Source organism: Calliphora vicina, chromosome 3 (genome assembly GCF_958450345.1).
Source record: "Calliphora vicina chromosome 3, idCalVici1.1, whole genome shotgun sequence".
Lineage (NCBI taxonomy): Eukaryota > Metazoa > Arthropoda > Insecta > Diptera > Calliphoridae > Calliphora > Calliphora vicina.
In genome coordinates, this window is record NC_088782.1 from 78,456,786 (window position 1) to 78,476,261 (window position 19,476).

The window sequence follows — 19,476 nt, forward strand, 5'->3', positions numbered from 1 at the left end:
CCAATATGTTCTTAATTATTTTGTAAAGGGCTCCGATCAGAGAATGAATTGAAAACATTCACGTTTACTGCCCATTCATAAATTCATTGCTATTGCATTGCCTTTAATCGACAATAACAAAAAAATGCGGAGCTATACGTAAACACATTTGGTTTTCTGATTGCCATATGAAAGAAACTAAAAACATTCACACCATTCGTTAAGAATTCGTTGACATTTGTGTACATACATATGTAGTTTGTGAACATACAAACGGAATTAGTATTTAAAATTTTTTTAAATAAAATGCATATAACAATGCATTGGTCATGATTTTTAAACAATTCTTTTTCTGTTTAACATATACATTTATTGTTAGTCCAATTAAATAAAAATGGAGAAGTTCGGGAAATATTTAGTCCCGATATTATCAAAAAACTGGAGTTGGGTGGGTAAAAATTTTGAAAATTTAATTTTAAAATGCGAATATCTCCTAAGCTATAAGAGATAATTGGTAGCTAGGACGATGTTTTTTATAGTACTCGACAAGGTTTCTTTATATGTAATTTTTTGGAAAACGTAACCCAAACGAAGAAATAGGAACGTTTTAATAATGTAACATACTCGAGGTGTCCTACTTTGGGGACCCCTGGCCGCGCATCTGGTGGGCCCATGAGGTCGAAACTCAAAACTTAAACTCGACAATATTTCCTCTTTGTGCACGTCAAATTTCTTGAAATCGGACTAAGCGTCTAGAAGTTACAGATTTATTTCCCTCTATTTTTTTTCTATACCACTGTGCAACACCAATATGTTAAGTTAAACTTGTGTACTGTAAAACTTTTAACATGTACGTAAATTCATTCTATCAGCATTAAAACCATTCACATCATTCGTTAAGTATTCGTTGCTTTTGGGAGTGTCAGTTTACTTTTATAGAAGACAAGCAATACATGCATCTTTTTTCGTTGCACTCCATTTTATGAATGATGTCATGCATTGCTTTACAGAATTAATGTTTATTGTCAACGAAAGGCTCATTTTTGTGAATGCATTCAAAAGCACAAAATAGAGCATTCAATCCGATCTCTGGTTCCGATAACCCCGCCCCTGGTATGGATATTATAGCCTAAAAACCAAAATATCCCATTTTTGGAATTTTTCAATACTTTTTTGGGAATTGCGGGATTCGTGATTACAAATTTCAAAATTTGTTTTTATTTTTCCATTTTATATAGAAAAATCTACATAACTGTGAAATTTCATTAAAAACTGTTCATAAATAAAAATTTAATTTCAATTCGAAAAATTTGTATCTATGCAAAAATTCAATAAAAACATTTTTTGTCATAGTTTTCAATAAAGTATTCCATGAATATTTAATTGTCAAAAGTTATAAATATTTTTGAAAAGTAGACAAAATCCTCTATCCATTGACATGTCTACCTTAAGTTTTTTACGTGTCAAATTAATTAGGGAAAACTTAACAACTCGCAGATAATTTACCTGGCAATGTTATTTACACTCATAAAAATGTTGTTATGTAGGCAACATGCTTTTTTATGAGTTTTTCCTAATTAATTTGCCATGTAAAAAACATAAGGTAGACACGTTATATATCAATGGATAGATAATTTTGTCTACTTTTCAATAATGTCCATAGTAAGGATGTTCGTGTTTTAAATCCTTTAATTCGTTGAATATATTTTCCTTATTTTCACATTACATATTTGGCGCTTTGAAATTATCTTTGCTGTTTTTGTACCACCTCACAAATACCTCAATCTTGAAATGATCCAATAATGGATGGTTTTCGTCTGGATATGTAAGTTGCATCAAACGTTCGATTTCCGCCGCAAAGTCTTGCAGCGTCTGATTGGGTTTTTGCACTCTACCACGCAATTCCATTCGGTACATTTCCTTTATGTGTTCTCCATAGGGTATTCATTCGTCTAATGATCGTTCGATTAATCGAATAATTTCTTACGAATAATTATTCGAACTTTTAGTATTTATATTTGGTAGACTTGCCAACCGTCCCGTTTTCGTCGGGACAGACCAGTTTTAGAGACGAATGTCCCGTGTCCCGGCGATACTCTGAACGGGACGCCATTTGTCCCGTTTAAAAAAAAAACATAACTTTTTCATTAATTACCACAAAAAATATAAAAAATCAAAAATTGGAAATACCGATAAACAAGGATGATTTATTTTCTTATAGTATTTTATAAAAACTGAATATCACTATTTAACAATATACATAGGTACTTAATGCATTAACTTCTATGAGTTTCAATAAACTCATTAGTAAACATTATTTAACTTTCATGAAAAATAAATCGCACGATACTCGCTCTAGGATGCTTGTACCTTTAGTTAAAGGTGAGTTGTTGGTCCATTGAAATGGACTGAGTTTGTTGAATTTATTACTTCAAATAATAATAAAAAAGCTGATAAAAGCGATTAAAAATATAAATTTTAAATTATGGACTGAAATAGGTAAACTTTATTAAATAACCCGCTGCGCTTCGTTACTCCTACGTAGTAAAATAAAAAAATTTTAAAGATTTTATAAACTATTTTTTTAATGAGGTGAAACAAATTAGGTAAAATTATAAAAAAATTAATTTTCAGACAAAGTTTGAAGAATCTCGCAATTTTAATTATCCAGATATTCAAAATTTACTATGTACTTTGAATGTAAAGTTTCACACCCACTGTTCCGATCTAGACCATTTTAGCTAAACTCTGTACAGTGATAAGAATTTGATTCATACAAAGTTTAAATGCATTACAATTATAGTACTCCAGAATTGTGAATTTAAGAATTTCACAATTATAGTACTCCAGATATTTGAAAATAACTATTTACTTTAAAAAATTCAGTCTCGCCCATTTTCAGCCAATCTCCGTATAGTGACAAGAATTTGATTCATACAAAGTTTAAATACTTTACAATTATAGTACTCCAGATATTCGAAATTAACTATTTACTTTGTATGAGAGAGGCCACGCCCACTAACACAATAACATTTTCACCCAAAAAATGTAGAATAGTAAGGGTGATATTAGGGCAAAATTTTAAGAGTTCCACAATTATAGTTCTCCAGATATTCGAAAATGACTATTTACTCCTGTATAAAGTTCGAAGACTTTCAAAAGTCTCAAAATGTTGAGTTATTTTGAAACAAGTGTTTTAGGGTAGGTAGTACTTCAATACCTCTAACTCATACATTTTAAAACCGATTTCAATATTTTAAAAATTAATCTAAGAAATTGTTTAAGTTATTAAAAAAGTTAAATTTTTTTTTTTATTTTTTTCGTAATTTTTCAAATTCAACAATAGTTATTTTAATTTTTTTCTATGAAAACCAAATTTTTTTTGCACAGTGCTTTAAAGACAATTTTATATAGACAAAAAGGAGATATTACTTATTAAAATCGGTTTATATTTGCAAAAGTTATTAAACTTTTTCGAAAAAAGTTCGAAAATATTTACCCTGGTTTTTTTACATTTATATGCGCTGGGGGAGAAAATACTCAAAATGGTATTAATGAAAAGTTGAATAACTTTTACAGTTTTCATCCGATTTGAAAAATTAAAATTTTTTTTATTATTTTCTTTATACAATGATATAAATTTTTATAAGCTTTCATATCAAAATAAGCAATGCAAAGCGACTCAAATCAAAAAAGATCGTAACAAAAACAATACTTATAACTTACAAATGTATCAATAAATGCCTGTCATTTTGAAGCGTAATAAGTTTTCTTTCCCAACACGTTTAAAAAAATCAAAAAATTGAACAAAAACTGACTGAGTTACAGATCGATAAGTTGAAAAAAATCACTGTAAACGTTTTTTTCAGAATAACTTCTGAATTTGAAGGTGTTTCTGAAATTTTTTGACACAATTTGTAATGTACTCAGCAAGTCCTATAACCCACGCTAGGTCATTTTCCATGTTTTTTTCCATCGTTCTCTGATCATTTAGTGGTGTCCCGTTTTGGAAATTTCAAAAGGTGACAAGTCTAATATTTGGCCAAATTTATATTTATATTTGAACAATTTAAAAATGGCCATTTTCGAATAACGAATAATTGAACAATTTTATGTTGAACAATCGAATAAAACGAATAATAATTAAATTTATTAAATTGCTTAAAATTTTTCATAATTTCAAATTTAAATAAGTAATAATGACTCACGAAAATTGTATTGTTTCTGAAATTCGACAAATAACTAAAGACAAACACAAACTAGATGAGTGTTCCGATAGCTGCTTCTATAAATATATAAATGTTACTGCAAGAAGTTACAATTCTAAAAACAAATCTTTCAAAATTTTTAACTTAGGACTTGAACCAATGAAAATAAAAGGTACGGAATAAAACATTTGTTATTTAGCTGGCGAAATATTAGAAGAATTGCAATTAATAATCAAAATTTTAACTTAGATTAAAGTGGAGTTGAATGTGACGGAGAATGTGATTTTGAAACGGTCGTCGAAAGTGATATTGAGGACGACATTTATAATGATTACATTGAAATAGATGAAGGCCAAGATCTTAAAATATATGTATATAAATGATGTTATTAACCGCGTATGTAAGTGTTGCAAAATATTTAATAAATCGAATGATAAAGACAAATATTGCAAACAAACGTTTTGTTGCAAGAAAAGCATGGTGTTCGTCTAATACATGATTTTGAACATCGTTGAACATCTTTGTGTAACATGGTGATAAACTTTTTGCGCATTTGTAAATGCGTCAATCATGCACTGCCTTCTTTTCGCTTGCCATTCAACCCAATGACCGTCTTGATCAAGGCGCATGGATTTTGGATATCAGATGTGTGTTCGTGTGTGTTCGTCAACAAAACGACGACGATGAACTTTGTGATGAAATGTTTGAAATGTTAGATGGTGCTGGAGACGATGGTGACGGTAAATCTGATTGCATGCTTGAAAGGATTGCCGATGGACGACCTCTTTTGTGTTGGTTTCTTGGCGTAATATCAGATGCGTGTAGAATCTCGTTTGCTATCATCAATTGGAAATTCAACAATGACATATGTTTCGTTTTTCTGTCTTGATCTACGTATATTCATATATATACTTATTTTATTTACGACACCAGCGTTTGCATTCTGAAGCTGAATTTTCAGCTACCTGATCATTTGTTGATTGAATTACTATCTCCAAACTGGAATCATATAACTCTTCACCATCTTTCTGATTCTGTGAGACCTTTTTGCCGCATAGTAAAATTCAATTTTTATAAACAAATTCTTGCGTGATTAGTTTTTATTTGAATTTCTGTGGAACAACTTTTTCCACTGTCTTTTGCACAAGTCTGAACACCACTTCAACTAGCTCGCAAATGAACACTTGTAGAGTTTTTAAAAATGTAACTTCGTAATCGAATGCTCACACGTATTAATTTCAGTTGAAAAAAAACCGTAAGCAAAAATAGCATAAATTACAGGAACTATGACCGAAAATATACAATGTTGCCTATAAGCAACATTTGACTTCAAAGGGTTAAGGGTGGATTAGCCGACTGTAATGTAATGTAACCTTAACGGAACGGAACAGCTGATCGTTTCTATTGTGTGTAAAATAGTTAAAGCAGTTATAGTGACAAAATGTAACGTAACTGTAACGTCTGAACCTGTTAAAAACAGAATTTCTTTACGTTTCTACGTGACATTTACTAACGGTGTTGTCAACTTGTTGATTTTAAAAGTCTTGTATAAAAAATACTTATGCTCAGAACGCTTAACAATATTTTCAATGTTCTAAAAATGTTTTAAATATTTCAATAATATAAATACATAAATAAAAAACAAAATGTAAGAAAAGATAAACTCACTGTTTATTGTTGATTTTTTGTTTAAGCTTTGATATTTTTACAAATAAAGCTTGAGTGTCTGTAATTCTCATTCACTCTATAGTTTGATTTGTATAATATCTTTGGTTTTTCTAAAGCCTTTTGGGAAAAGGTTTAATGATGATCTGGCCTAAGCAACCAGTGAAATGCGCATAGTCTACGTTTACAATGCAGAAATTGAAAGGTAGACAGACGAAGTTTGAAGGCGAGGTGTTGAAGAGGTACAGTGTGTATTACACAGGTTTAGGTTAGTTCAAAAGAGAATGAGAAAAATGTCTGCCTTTCAATTTCTGCATTGTAAACGGGGACAAAGGAACTAGCATATCCCACAACAGTAAATGTCAGTGAATTTATCAATAATTGGGAAATTTAGCACAATTTTTACTAAAAAAAAACTTTTATTGTTATGGTAATATTTACTTATTATACAAATTAGTTCATACAAGCATTTATAAAATGTATACCAATAATAATAGTCGAAAGTAATAAGTTTGAAAATATTAAATTAATATTTTGTATAGACAAATTAAATTAACAAATTAGGGCCATTATTACAACTTGCCTTTATGTTCGAAATAGTGAAAGGTGAAACTTTAAGCAATAGAAAAAGTTACCCTTAAAGTTAACTATTACTATTACGAACATAAAGGCAAGTTGTAATAATGGCCCTTAGTATAAAGTACAATACAATATTAATTAATTTTTAAGTTATCGGACCTTTAATAAATAAAGTCTGTATGACAAGGTAATAAATAATATTTATAATTGTCTCCTAATGGGTTAATATAAACATATATGAAGTCACTTCGAAGCACTTCACAATGATGATGAGTACTATTACCAAAAAAGTTTAATAATTTTTTTTTTTAAATCGCAGAAAAAAGTTGTAAAATCGCTTGAACAGTATTTAAAACAATTGTGTTGATAACACTTTCAAACAGCTGTTTAAATTTGTTTATGTCAAAAACATATGACACGTTTTTAATGTTCTATAATCGCACTAAAGTGTTACGTTAAGTCAACATTACGGTTACATTACATCAACGGTCGGCTAACCCAGCCTTAAGCTCTTCAAACTTCATGCTTATTATTTTGCGATCCCACTTCTGACACCAATTGTTAAGTTTTTACCTTTTAAAAACTGTGTTTATTTCCTTTAAATAAACCGGATACTTTTGTATGCTAATAAAAGCAGTTTAGTAGTCAAATTTGTACAACTCTTTATTTATTAAAATTATAAATCAACAGTTTAAATAGTCACTCAGTGTTTTTATGTGCGTTTATAAATTCTCAGAAATACACACACTTAAATTAAACATTTTATAATTTATACACTGGTAGTTGATGTTTATTTGAACAGCGTCTGGATGGCAACCGAACTTCAGTTGCGTTGCCAGAGGGCAACAACAAATTTCTGGTTGGCGTTTGTTAACAGAAAATGATGCTGCCAGTTGCCATCTGTAATACCAATTAGGCAACTGACATCGCAACTGAAGTTCGGTTGCCATCCATAATCGACCCATAATATTTTTGGGCGTCACAAACATCAGCACAAACGCATAATACCCACACCAGTAGTAGTAAAAAGAATCTCAGAACAAATCTAACTGAAACAGATTGAATGGAAAAAAATAATATGAAAACCCTTATATTTTAGATTGATCTACTAGCCGCTGCCAGGTGTAATATGTTCTCGCATGTGTTAGTTTCTTACATGTCAGAATTGAGACAATTTGCGCAGAAGACAAATACCACATTTGAGGCAATTTCAAATGCCCTAGAACAAAAACCTAAATATGATTTTTGTGTACTTAAGGAATTAACACAACATGAAGGAAAGCCTGAAAATATAAACCACAATAAAGCGACCTTCGATAAGGACCAGTCATTATTTTTTGCAGTAAGTTTGTGTTTTATACCAATTTTTATTTTACTATTTTAATAAACATTTTCAATTTCAGGAAGATTTTATCGATAATAACGATGCTAATGTCAATGATAATAAGCCAAAAGAGTCTTATGTTACTGAAATGTCGGATGATACATTAATTGAATTACTCAATAATGAAAATATAATGGATTTGTATGACCAAAATCAAAATGAATCAGTAGAGGATGCCAATAAGTTTGGTGAATCGAGCGATTTGCTTTCAAAAATATTAAATGCAAAAGTCTCGGTTTCATCAGAACTGACACCACTATCACCAATAAACTCTCATACAGGTCATTTAACATCAACAAAAAACAAATGTGCTGAACAAGAGATTTATTTAGGATCATCAAAAGTTATCGCAAACGACAAAAGAAAGCCCATTAAAAACCTAAAACCAAATCCATGGATCGAACTTTTTGCTGATCTGGATCCTCTAGCTAATCTTGAAGCTTTCGATTTAAAATTAAGTGGAGATAGTAAAAACTTTCAACAAACATAAATTCTTCATAATGTTAAAAACGTATCCCTTGTATGTTGGGTATAATTAATTGTTCTTCAAATATTTCTGTCGTTTTATATGAAATTAAACATATGTGTTAATAGCATGTTCAAATTTGCAGAGTTAATCATCTCAACTGTGATTAAGCTCTAATCGCATCAAAATCGAGATACATAATTATTCATAGATTTAAAGTTTAAATTTTAAACGTTTTGTTGATCACTTCAAATTGACAGGAATAAAACTTAAAAATGTCATTAATCACATAGAATAATCTGAACATACCTCAAACCAAAGTATAACAAGTAGTCCAACTCTTTGACAGCAGTACCTAACTCTATACATGTGTTAGTGAAAAAGTACCTAAGTATAAATATGTGTTAGTAACAAAAATGTACATGTGTTGGTTCTTTTTTAATTTTCACCAGACACACAGAGTTCTATAAAAACGTTTAAATTTTAATTTATTTAAATTTTGTTCTATTTTCAATACCAAAAATTGAAACTCTGTTCTATATTTTAAAACCTACCACAAACAAAATAAAACGTCAAAATTAATAAAAAAAAAAATATTTTTTAGTTTGTGCGAAATGGACGTGCTTCGGAAAAGAAAAAGTGCTAAATGTGTTGAAAAAAAATATAAAATAATGTGTGTTAGTGAATTTACGTGTATCAAACTATATTTATTCGACAATTTATAGTTAAAATCTCGAGACTTTTGATGTGTATAATTCTCTCACAAGGGTACACAGTACCCGTATATGTGAGAGAGTAATTTTAAAAAATAGAGAGTTGGACTACTTGGTATACTTTGCCTCAAACCATAGAGAAAATACATAGAGCAGAAACTCTCCTGTCAAAGACCTAAGTGCTGAGAATGTATTAGTAAAAAACCTATGTGAAAACAAATACAACACTCCCCAGCGGCGAAATTTTTGAGGCCTTCAGCTATAAGGCCTTCTGTAAGACCTTCCTAGACCTTTTTTTAGATCCAGTACTCATGCTCGCTTGCCTTCTCAGGAAGACCTTATGGAAGGCCTACTTGCTCCCTTCTTTTTGTTGCTACAAACGTAGTACAAGCAGAAAATACCTTTAAAAACTCACATTCCAAAGACAAAACTACAAATACAAAAAAATGCAAAAAGTGAAGAGAGAAAAAGAAGTAAACTTAAAATAGTTTTGCTTTAATTCTTGAACAAAGCGGTTGTGAGAATTTTTTACTTGGTCATTTTTGGATTTTATTATAAAAAAATTAAAATAAATAAGATATCGCTTAGGCCGGGTAAGTTATTAAATTTTCAACATAGTTTAGGCTTAATCAAAGATTCAATTTATTTAACAAAATTTATTTACAAAAGGCCTGAAAACAAGCCTGTGAAGAAGGCCTGCTGCCAGGCCTGTTGAAGAAGGCCTTCTATCAGGCCTGTTGAAGAAGGCCTTGGCTGGCTAGGACATCGTGTGTAAAAAATATATGAGTATGGAATGGAGCAATGAGGCCTTGTGTCTGATAAATAAGGCCTTCCAGAAGGCCTTCTTACTACTTCTTTTCGCCGCTGGGTCGATGTTGTTTTTGTTTTCACATGGTTTTTTTTACCAATACATTCTCAGCACTTAGGTTTTTGACAACTGAGTTTCCGCTCTATGTGTTTTCTCTATGCCTCAAACTGATTATGATGTAGGTGTACTACCGATAAATAAATTTTGACAGAAGCGTTTTTTTACATACAGTAGCACGTTTCTGTATTTATCGCATCGGAAAACTTCTCACATGAAGTGTGAAACAAAATATTCCATCGTTTCTCGATGTGCGAGAAAAAAGTGTTTCTGTATTTGAATGCGAAAACAGACAACACAGATTCTGTTCTTACTGGAATATAATGAATTTTTGGTATAAATCAAGATCAGCGAAACAGCTTGCATTTTTATAATTTCTTTGGTGTTGATAGCTCTCATAATTAGAAGCACAAAAACGTTAATATTTTTGCCTGATCTCTCTTAGTTTAAGAGTTATATGAATTTAAAGTCAATACATAAATAGTACATTTCTCATATATTTGGAAAACAAACTGATCGTTATGGGGGGTATCATTGCTTCACAATACCTTTAATATGATATGTATATAATATGGTACAGTTTATTAATATTGTGAACCAAAAATTACTTTTTGATTTTATATGACAGTACTTCAGAAAATTTTGATCATAGACTACATAGACCCAAATCAGCTGTTTTTAGCAACATGGCTGAGGCAAACAAAAAAAATTTACGAAAAATTAACAAAAGAAAATGAATAATAAACCACGGTAGATTTAAAAGAGGGACAAACATATAAATGTATCTTTTATTTATTTATCTTTCTATATCTCGTCTCACACACTCATCGATTTTTTACTACATTTTATTTTTTCTCTCGCTCTTAGATCTGCCTTAATGGTGGAATTAAAAAAATGGTAAACAAAAAATGTAAACAAAACCATACGGTTCGATATTACTATTTTGACAGCTGTCAATGGTTTCTTATCTGGGTATCTGTGATTTTGATATACAGAAAAAGTGATTTTAGAGAAGCCGGTGTCACAAAGTATACAGAGGCGTCACGAGACAGAAAATAATATAGTTCTATATTTGTTTCATTTTTAGTAACTGCCCTTTTCATTTTGTTTTATTCTTAATTTTCTGCCGCAATAATTCAATTTCTTTCCGATTTAGTTTGATGCAATCATTTATTTTTGTAATATTTTACTTTTAATTGACATTGTACATGTGGAGTTTTATTTTGCAAATGTAAAAAACAACCAAGAATTTTGTTTCATTTAAATTTACACGTAAACAATACACACATTTTTATAATTTTCCATTTTAAAAAATTTTGTGACACAGACTACGAAAAAATTGTCTTACAAATTTATTTGTTTGTTTTGTTCACATTTCTTTGTCTACCAAATTCGTGTTGTATATAGCGTTTTGCTTTAACACATTACTGGTATTGTAGTACAAAATATATTGCTATCTCTTTTTATGAGAACTGCCCTAACATCTGATTTGGCGTTTTTTAAACGTCAAATTTGACACTTCTGTATATTCTGTGTTCTATAGATTCGCCTTGATTCCGGGTGTCCAAGACATATTTACTTACAGGCAAGGCGTATTTAACAAGGTGACAGCAGTGGCGAATTGAAATAAATACAGGCGAATTCACTTATTTTTTATATATAGAGTTTGACATACGGTCGAATTTATATACAAGGTGGTGTCGGTGGCGAATTCAGTAAAATACGAGCGAATTTATGCATTTTTTATATATGGAGCAAGGTGCATTTAATAAGGTGCCATCGGCAGCACAGCTGATTATAGAAATAGCTCGCACAAATGTCAAACTACATATATAAAAAATATTCGCCCGTACGTCCGTATGTCAAACTCTATATATAAAAAATAAGTGAATTCGCCTGTATTTATTTCAATTCGCCACTGCTGTCACCTTGTTAAATACGCCTTGATATGAAGTTTGACATTCGAAACAATGAGAGAGTGGTTTTGAATGTCAAACTCCATATATAAAAAATGCATGAATTCGCTCGTATTTTACTGAATTCGCCACCGACACCACCTTGTATATCATTACACCATGATTATTTGCTAACAACCGCAGACTGCAAAAATCAAATACGGGTGAAAATAAATAAATACGTGAAATTTACTTTCAATAAGTACTCCATTCACTTTTATATTATCAATTATTCACTTTTCTACTATTTTATATTTTTTATTAAAAGAAACAAAAACGTTAATTTAAATTAATGCCCCCGAGAAGATAACAAACTCTGGCCCAAGGTGCATTTAATAAGGTGCCATCGGCAGCACAGCTGATTATAGAAAAAGCACGCACAAATGTCAAACTACATATATAAAAAATATTCGCCCGTACGTCTGTATGTCAAACTCTATATATAAAAAATAAGTGAATTCGCCTGTATTTATTTCAATTCGCCACTGCTGTCACCTTGTTAAATACGCCTTGCTCTGGCCCAGCGTTGCCACTCATAAAATATTTTTCCTACCAAATTTCTAATTAAAAACTACCAAAGCCTACCAAAACCTACCAAATTTAAAAAATATTTGAGAAATGCTATATGAATTCGTTTCAAAATTAATAGTTAGCTTAAACTTATATTATTGCTGCTATAAAATTATCCAGAGGAAGAATGATATTGAAGCAGAGTTTAACACATATTATTAGAAAATAAAAGTTTTGAGAGCCCTTTGGCATTTTTTGAACTCAACACTACTAAATAAATACACATTTACCTGACTAAACTAAATATTTTAGAAAATGCTATCTTCATATTTTGCAAATATGTAGTTTTATTATTTTGGCTTAACATAAGTAGTTTTTTCGTTATTATTTTAATTATTTTGTTCTTAAAAATACTTCTGTATTCAGAAATATCGTAGCCTACCAAAATACGACAAATATCGGAACAAACCAACCAAACTACCAAAAGTCAATTTGTTAACTTCAAACTACCAATTTTGGTCCAATTGGACCAAAGCGGCAACGCTGCTCTGGCCAACAAACTTTTTTGCTTTTACTCATTTTTAAGAGAGTAAATAAAAAATTCTCTCTGAGAATAATTTGCAGCAGAGAAAATTGAGTGTTTTCTGCTTTACAAACCGAATTTTAAGTGCTGCCAAGTTTAAATACACGAATTTACTACTTAATTTATATAAAAGTCAATTAACAGTGAATGCCTGTTCTTCTTCATTTTTGTGCATGGGAGAGGATTTTCGGCCTCTAACAAACTTTTATTCATTTTCTAACAAACTTTACAGTCACTTTAACTAAATTTTTAATTTATTTAAAAATGTATTTAAAATGATAATAAAAAATGAAATAAATTACATTTTTAATTTATAAATTAAAAAAAAATTTTATGTTATAAAACACTCATGTTATGTATGCTTCAAAAGCAAATAATAACGTTTATACAAAAAAATCACTCAAACCACTTTTTAGCCTATAAAAAACTGTTTTTTGAAAAATCACTCAAAGTTTTTGGGGACATATAGGGCAAAAACAGTTACTTGTGCCAAAATTTGGAAAACGGGCTGTGATAGGGGATGATCTTGGCTACATTTTCCCATACTTGGTTTTTTACTGTACGGATAGGCGTTCGAACAAATTTTTCAAAAAACTGTTTTTTGAAAAATCACTCAAACTATTTGGGGACATATAGGGCAAAAATGGTTATTTGTTCCAAAATTTAGAAAACGGGGCGTGATAGAGGAATGTCTTGGCTACATCCCTTTAAGAAAATCAACTGATTTAACTGACTTTCTTAAGAAAATCTTTTTGTACATCAGATTTTCTTAAGAAAATATTTTTGAAAATCTTGAAATTAGAAAACTTTTACATGAAATTTTGTGTAAAGAAGGGCCTAATTCAGAAACACGAAAGGAAAACGATATTATAATTTTTGTATGAAAATCACTCAGTTTTCAAATAATTTTTGAGTGTTTTTCATACAAACATTTTAAACATAGAGAATAGACATAGAGCGGAAACTCTCCTGCCAAAGACCTAACTCAGATGTCAAAAACCTAAGAGGTGAAAATGTATTAGTAGAAAAAACTATGTGAAAACAAAAACAATACTCGTATGTGTGATTAATTTGAGTAATATTTTTGTTTGAGTTTTTTCAAGTTTCCGCTCTATGTGATTTGTACAACTACATTTCAATATATATTTTATACTGTATTTCAGATATTTCTAATTGTATTTCAGAAAATTTTGGTTATATTTCAGAAATTTCTTATTTTATTTATTTTTTTTGAAATTTCCAATAAAAATATATGTAATAGTAATTTTTATAAAATAAATTTAATAAATATTATTACAAATTTCTGAAATACTAATAAAGACATTTTCTGATTTGCTTTAAAAGTTTTTCGTTTGTGTAAAATTTAATTTGGGAATAATAGGATTTATTAGTTGAAACAAAAACTCGACTTTTCGACCTTTTGACTTTTATCGACTATTAAAGAGTCGACTTTTCGACCTTTTGTAATTTATAAAAGTCAACTTTTCTAACATTCGACTTGTTTTTTTAATCGACTTTTTACTATATCTTGTAAACAATTAATGGTTTATACATTTATTGATGCGCATTTTGAAATTATCAAGGCGACAATGTATTAAATAATATTGTGACGAAATTGTACTTGAATTCAAATATAACGATTTTAACGGCTGATTTAAAAGTTGAATAATGCTTTTAAATAACAGTGCTGTAATAGCAAACTGTAACATATCTGTGGGCATTATTAAATAAAAGCTTTCAGTTGACCATTGGTCGTAAGTTGGCAACGCTGTTTGATTTCGAATATTCAGTTAAAGAACATTGTAGAAAGTACACCACAGATGGCGTATGTATTAGAAAGCTCTAGAATATACGAGCTTTGACAGTTAAAGAGCAATCTAGAGTGCAGATGGCAGTGTTATAAATAGTGGCAGAGATTGCAGTCGTTAGTGAGTTTATCAGAGACGCTTTTCGAATAAACATCAACTGAGTGCCTTAAAGTGTGCTGTGTTTTTCAAGTGAATTCGTGTACATTATAAAATATGTCTGTATTTCTGCGAATTTATAAACGTGCATAAAAAAAACATTGAGTGACTATTTAATTCTGTTGTTGTACATTTTAAATAAATAAAGAGTACTACTAAACAAACGGCTTTTATTTGCAATCAAAAGTATCCGGTTTATTTAAAGGAAATAAACAAACGTGTTCGAACGCCTATCCGTACAGGAAAAAACTTGGTATGGGGGAATGTAGCCAAGACCATCCCCTATCACAGCCCTTTTTCCAAATTTTGGCACAAACAACAATTTTCGCCCTATAAGTCCCCAAATAGTTTAGGTGATTTTTCAAAAAACTGTTTTTTGAAAAATTTGTTCGAACGCCTATCCGTACAGGAAAAAACTTGGTATGGGGGAATGTAGCAAAGACCATCCCCTATCACAGCCCGTTTTCCAAATTTTGGCACAAATAACCATTTTTGCCCTATATGTCCCCAAATAGTTTGAGTGATTTTTCAAAAAACTGTTTTTTGAAAAATTTGTTCGAACGCCTACCCGTACAGGAAAAAACAAAGTATGGGGGAATGTAGCCAAGACCATGCCCTATCACGTCCCGTTTTCCAAATTTTGGCACAAGTAACCGTTTTTGCCCTATATGTCCACAAAACTGAGTGATTTTTCAAAAAACAGTTTTTTGAAAAATTTGTTTGAACGCCTATCCGTACAGGAAAAAACTTGGTATTGGGGAATGTAGCCAAGACCATCCCCTATCACAGCCCGTTTTCCAAATTTTGGCACAAACAACCATTTTTGCCCTATATGTCCCCAAATAGTTTGAGTGATTTTTCAAAAAACAGTTTTTTGAAAAATTTGTTCGAACGCCTATCCGTACAGTAAAAAACAAAGTATGGGAAAATGTAGCCAAGATCATCCCCTATCGCAGCCCGTTTTCCAAATTTTGGCACAAACAACCATTTTTGCCCTATATGTCCCCAAATAGTTTGAGTGATTTTTCAAAAAATAGTTTTTTGAAAAATTTGTTCGAACACCTATCCGTACAGAAAAAAACTTGGTATGGGGAAATGTAGCCAAGACCTTCCTCTATCACGCCCCGTTTTCCAAATTTTGGCACAAACAACCATTTTTGCCCTATATATAACCAAATAGTTTGAGTGATTTTTCAAAAAACTGTTTTTTGAAAAATTTGTTCGAACGCCTATCCGTACAGTAAAAAACCAAGTATGGGAAAATGTAGCCAAGATCATCCCCTATCACAGCCCGTTTTCCAAATTTTGGCACAAGTAACCGTTTTTGCCCTATATGTCCCCAAAAACTTTGAGTGATTTTTCAAAAAACAGTTTTTTGAAAAATTTGTTCGAACGCCTATCCGTACAGTAAAAAACCAAGTATGGGAAAATGTAGCCAAGATCATCCCCTATCACGTCCCGTTTTCCAAATTTTGGCACAAGTAACCGTTTTTGCCCTATATGTCAAACTTTGAGTGATTTTTGAAAAATTTGTTGTTTTTTGAAAAATTTGTTCGAACGCCAATCCGTACAGTAAAAAACCAAGTATGGGAAAATGTAGCCAAGATCATCCCCTATCACAGCCTGTTTTCCAAATTTTGGCACAAGTAACCGTTTTTGCCCTATATGTCCCCAAAAACTTTGAGTGATTTTTCAAAAAACAGTTTTTTGAAAAATTTGTTTGAACGCCTATCCGTACAGTAAAGAACCAAGTATGGGAAAATGTAGCCAAGACCTTCCTTTATCACGCCCCGTTTTCCAAATTTTGGCACAAACAACCATTTTTGCCCTATATGTCCCTAAATAGTTTGAGCGATTTTTCATACAGGTATGTTCTGCAAATCACATTTTATAAAAATGGTGTTCTGAGCACATAATTTTGTGATTTTAAAACGTTCAACAAAGTCACTAATGTTTTCAAATCACTTGGTTATTTCTGCGGCTATTGAATGGAAAATATTAAAATAAATTATTTAAATAAATTAAACAATATGTCCTTTATTAATTTTCTTATAGAATTACTTGTTTTATTAAAAAAACACCTACAATTTAATAAAAATCTAGAGACACCTTTTCTGCTGTAATAAGTTTATTTGCTTTTGTGATTTCTTTTGTGGTTTCAGGTTTGTTTTCAGTTGTCAGCTGTTTATGATTTTCGAAAATACATGGAAGCTTGCCGGACTAAAATTTTTTAATGTTTGTCTAAAATATGTTCAATATCTTTAAATTAATTATAGAATTCGTCATAAAATTTATAATATTTGTTAGATTATATTATAAGTTATCAATATGCGTTAAGTTTTTTGCGCAAATTGGAAAAAAAAAATGCAACAAAGTTGAAGCAAGTGGTAACCAAAAGCAATTGTGTACTGTGGCAGCTTTACTGTTTTGTTTTCTTTTTGACATAGTGGTTGAGCTTGCGCCATAGTTTTTGCAAAATTTTTATAAAATGTAGTTCCATTCTTTTTAATTCCATTAAAGATATAACAGAAGCTCCAGGCATTTTTTTATTTTCACTTTAATATTTCTACAAAATTATTAGCAAAACAAAACATTTAAAATAAACGAATCAGCTGTTTTCTTGTGCTTTCGAAAATTTAAAATCACACCGAAAAATATAATAACAGTGTGATTTACAGAACAGGCACAAATCACATGTGTGATTTTAAAACGGTATGTGATTTGAAATCACGTGGATTACAGAACATACCTGATAAAACAGTTTTTTTTAAAAATTTGTTCGAACACCTATCCGTACAGGAAAAAAACAAGTATGGGAAAATGTAGCCAAGAACATGCCCTATCACGTCCCGTTTTCCAAATTTTGGCACAAATAACCATTCTTGCCATATATGTCCACAAATAGTTAGAGTGATTTTTCAAAAAACAGTTTTTTGAAAAATTTGTTGGAAGGCCTATCCGTACAGGAAAAAACCAAGTATAGGGGAATGTAGCCAAGACCTTCCTCTATCACGCCCCGTTTTCCAAATTTTAGCACAAGGCCACATTTTTAAACAATAGGCTAAAAAGTGGTTTGAGTGATTTTTTTGTATAAACGTTATTATTTGCTTTTGAAGCATACATAACATGAGTGTTTTTAAAATAATTTTTTTTTTAATATATAAATTAAAAATGTAATTTATTTTATTTCTTATTATCATTTTAAATAAATTAAATAAAATTTAGTTAAAGTGACTGTAAAGTTTGTTAGAAAATGAATAAAAGTTTGTTAGAGGCCGAAAATCCTCTCCCATGCACACAAATGAAGAAGAATGGGCATTCAATGTTGATTGATAGTTTATATAAATTATATAGTAAATTTGTGTATTTAAACTTGGCAGCACTGAAAATTCAGTTTGTAAAGCAGAAACCACTCAATTGTCTGCTTCAAATTATTCTCAGAGAGTATTTTTTATTTACTCTCTTCAAAATGAGTGAAAACAAAAAAGTTTGTTCAAAAAGTTTGTTATTTTCACGGGTATAAAAAACATATCGAGCAAAAAATAGTCAGCTGGCTTATTAACGTCACCTGTAGTAAATTTATATAAACATGTTGTCACTAGGGTTCTATAGCTGAAACAAAAAGTCGACTTTTCGACCTTTCGATTTTTTCCGTTTTTTAAAAAGTCGACTTTTCGAACTTCGACTTTTTTCGTTTTTTAAAAAGTCGACTTTTCGAACTTTCGACTTTTGGTAATTTATAAAAGTCGACTTTTCGAACTTTCGACTTTTTAGACTATTTTCGACTTTCCGACTATTTTCGACTTTTTTCAACTTTTTACCATTTCATGTAAAAAATACATACCCAGCAAAAACTTTACTTACCTAGTAAGCCAGCAAGTATAATTGGAGCAAAGCGATAACTACTTATTATTTGACTGAAACACTACTTACCGTTGTTCGAGATTTTTAAAAAATTCAGGGGTCAAGCTTACAAAAGTACTTACAATCAGTTGAGAAATAAGTAGTAAATTCACAACAAGAATATGTAGCTAAAAAAAACACAAAAAATATTGCCTTGTGTGGGAATCGAACAGTCACATTATTTGCTTGTGTTTGATAGTCAAGCTGCTAACTCACTGCTCCATGTACGAGTTATTTTATTGGATGTTAACAATAGTTTTAACATCAACATATAAATGAATATGATATGAAAAAAAAATTGATGGCTTTGACAGGTGGCGAACCACTAACCTCCCGTTTTCCAGTCAAACACACTAGATAGCTGTGCTAAATGTAAAAGTTCATTACCAGCCGGTATAAAAATAAGTACTTATTTTAGTAAATAAAATAATGTGCTGGGTAACCACCACTCCTTACAAATGAATGGATGAAATAAGTAGTTGTCAGTACAAAAATTCACAAAATTTTTGCTGGGTAGTTTCTACATTTATGCGCATTTTGGCAATAAAAATTAAATTTATCAAGGCGATAATAGTTAGAAGAATGTTGTGTAGAAAAAAGCTTTAATTTATAAACATTTATTTAATCTAATATATAATCTAAAAAGTCGACTTTTATCGACTATTCGACTTTTTCGACTTTTATCTACTATTTTCGACTTTT

The 19,476-nt window shown here is 30.5% G+C and overlaps 1 protein-coding gene across 1 annotated transcript in view; it reads left to right on the forward strand.

The window, feature by feature from the left end:
* ICA69 (islet cell autoantigen 1-like protein) overlaps positions 1 to 8,579 on the forward strand; it is a 67,679-nt gene extending 59,100 nt beyond the window's left edge. Inside the window, exons 2-3 of the mRNA XM_065503855.1 lie at positions 7,531 to 7,773; positions 7,835 to 8,579. Coding sequence (XP_065359927.1) covers positions 7,531 to 7,773; positions 7,835 to 8,305 — 714 coding nt within the window. The 3' untranslated portion in view covers positions 8,306 to 8,579. The remainder of the gene's footprint in view (positions 1 to 7,530; positions 7,774 to 7,834) is intronic.
* Positions 8,580 to 19,476: the final 10,897 nt, after the last annotated feature.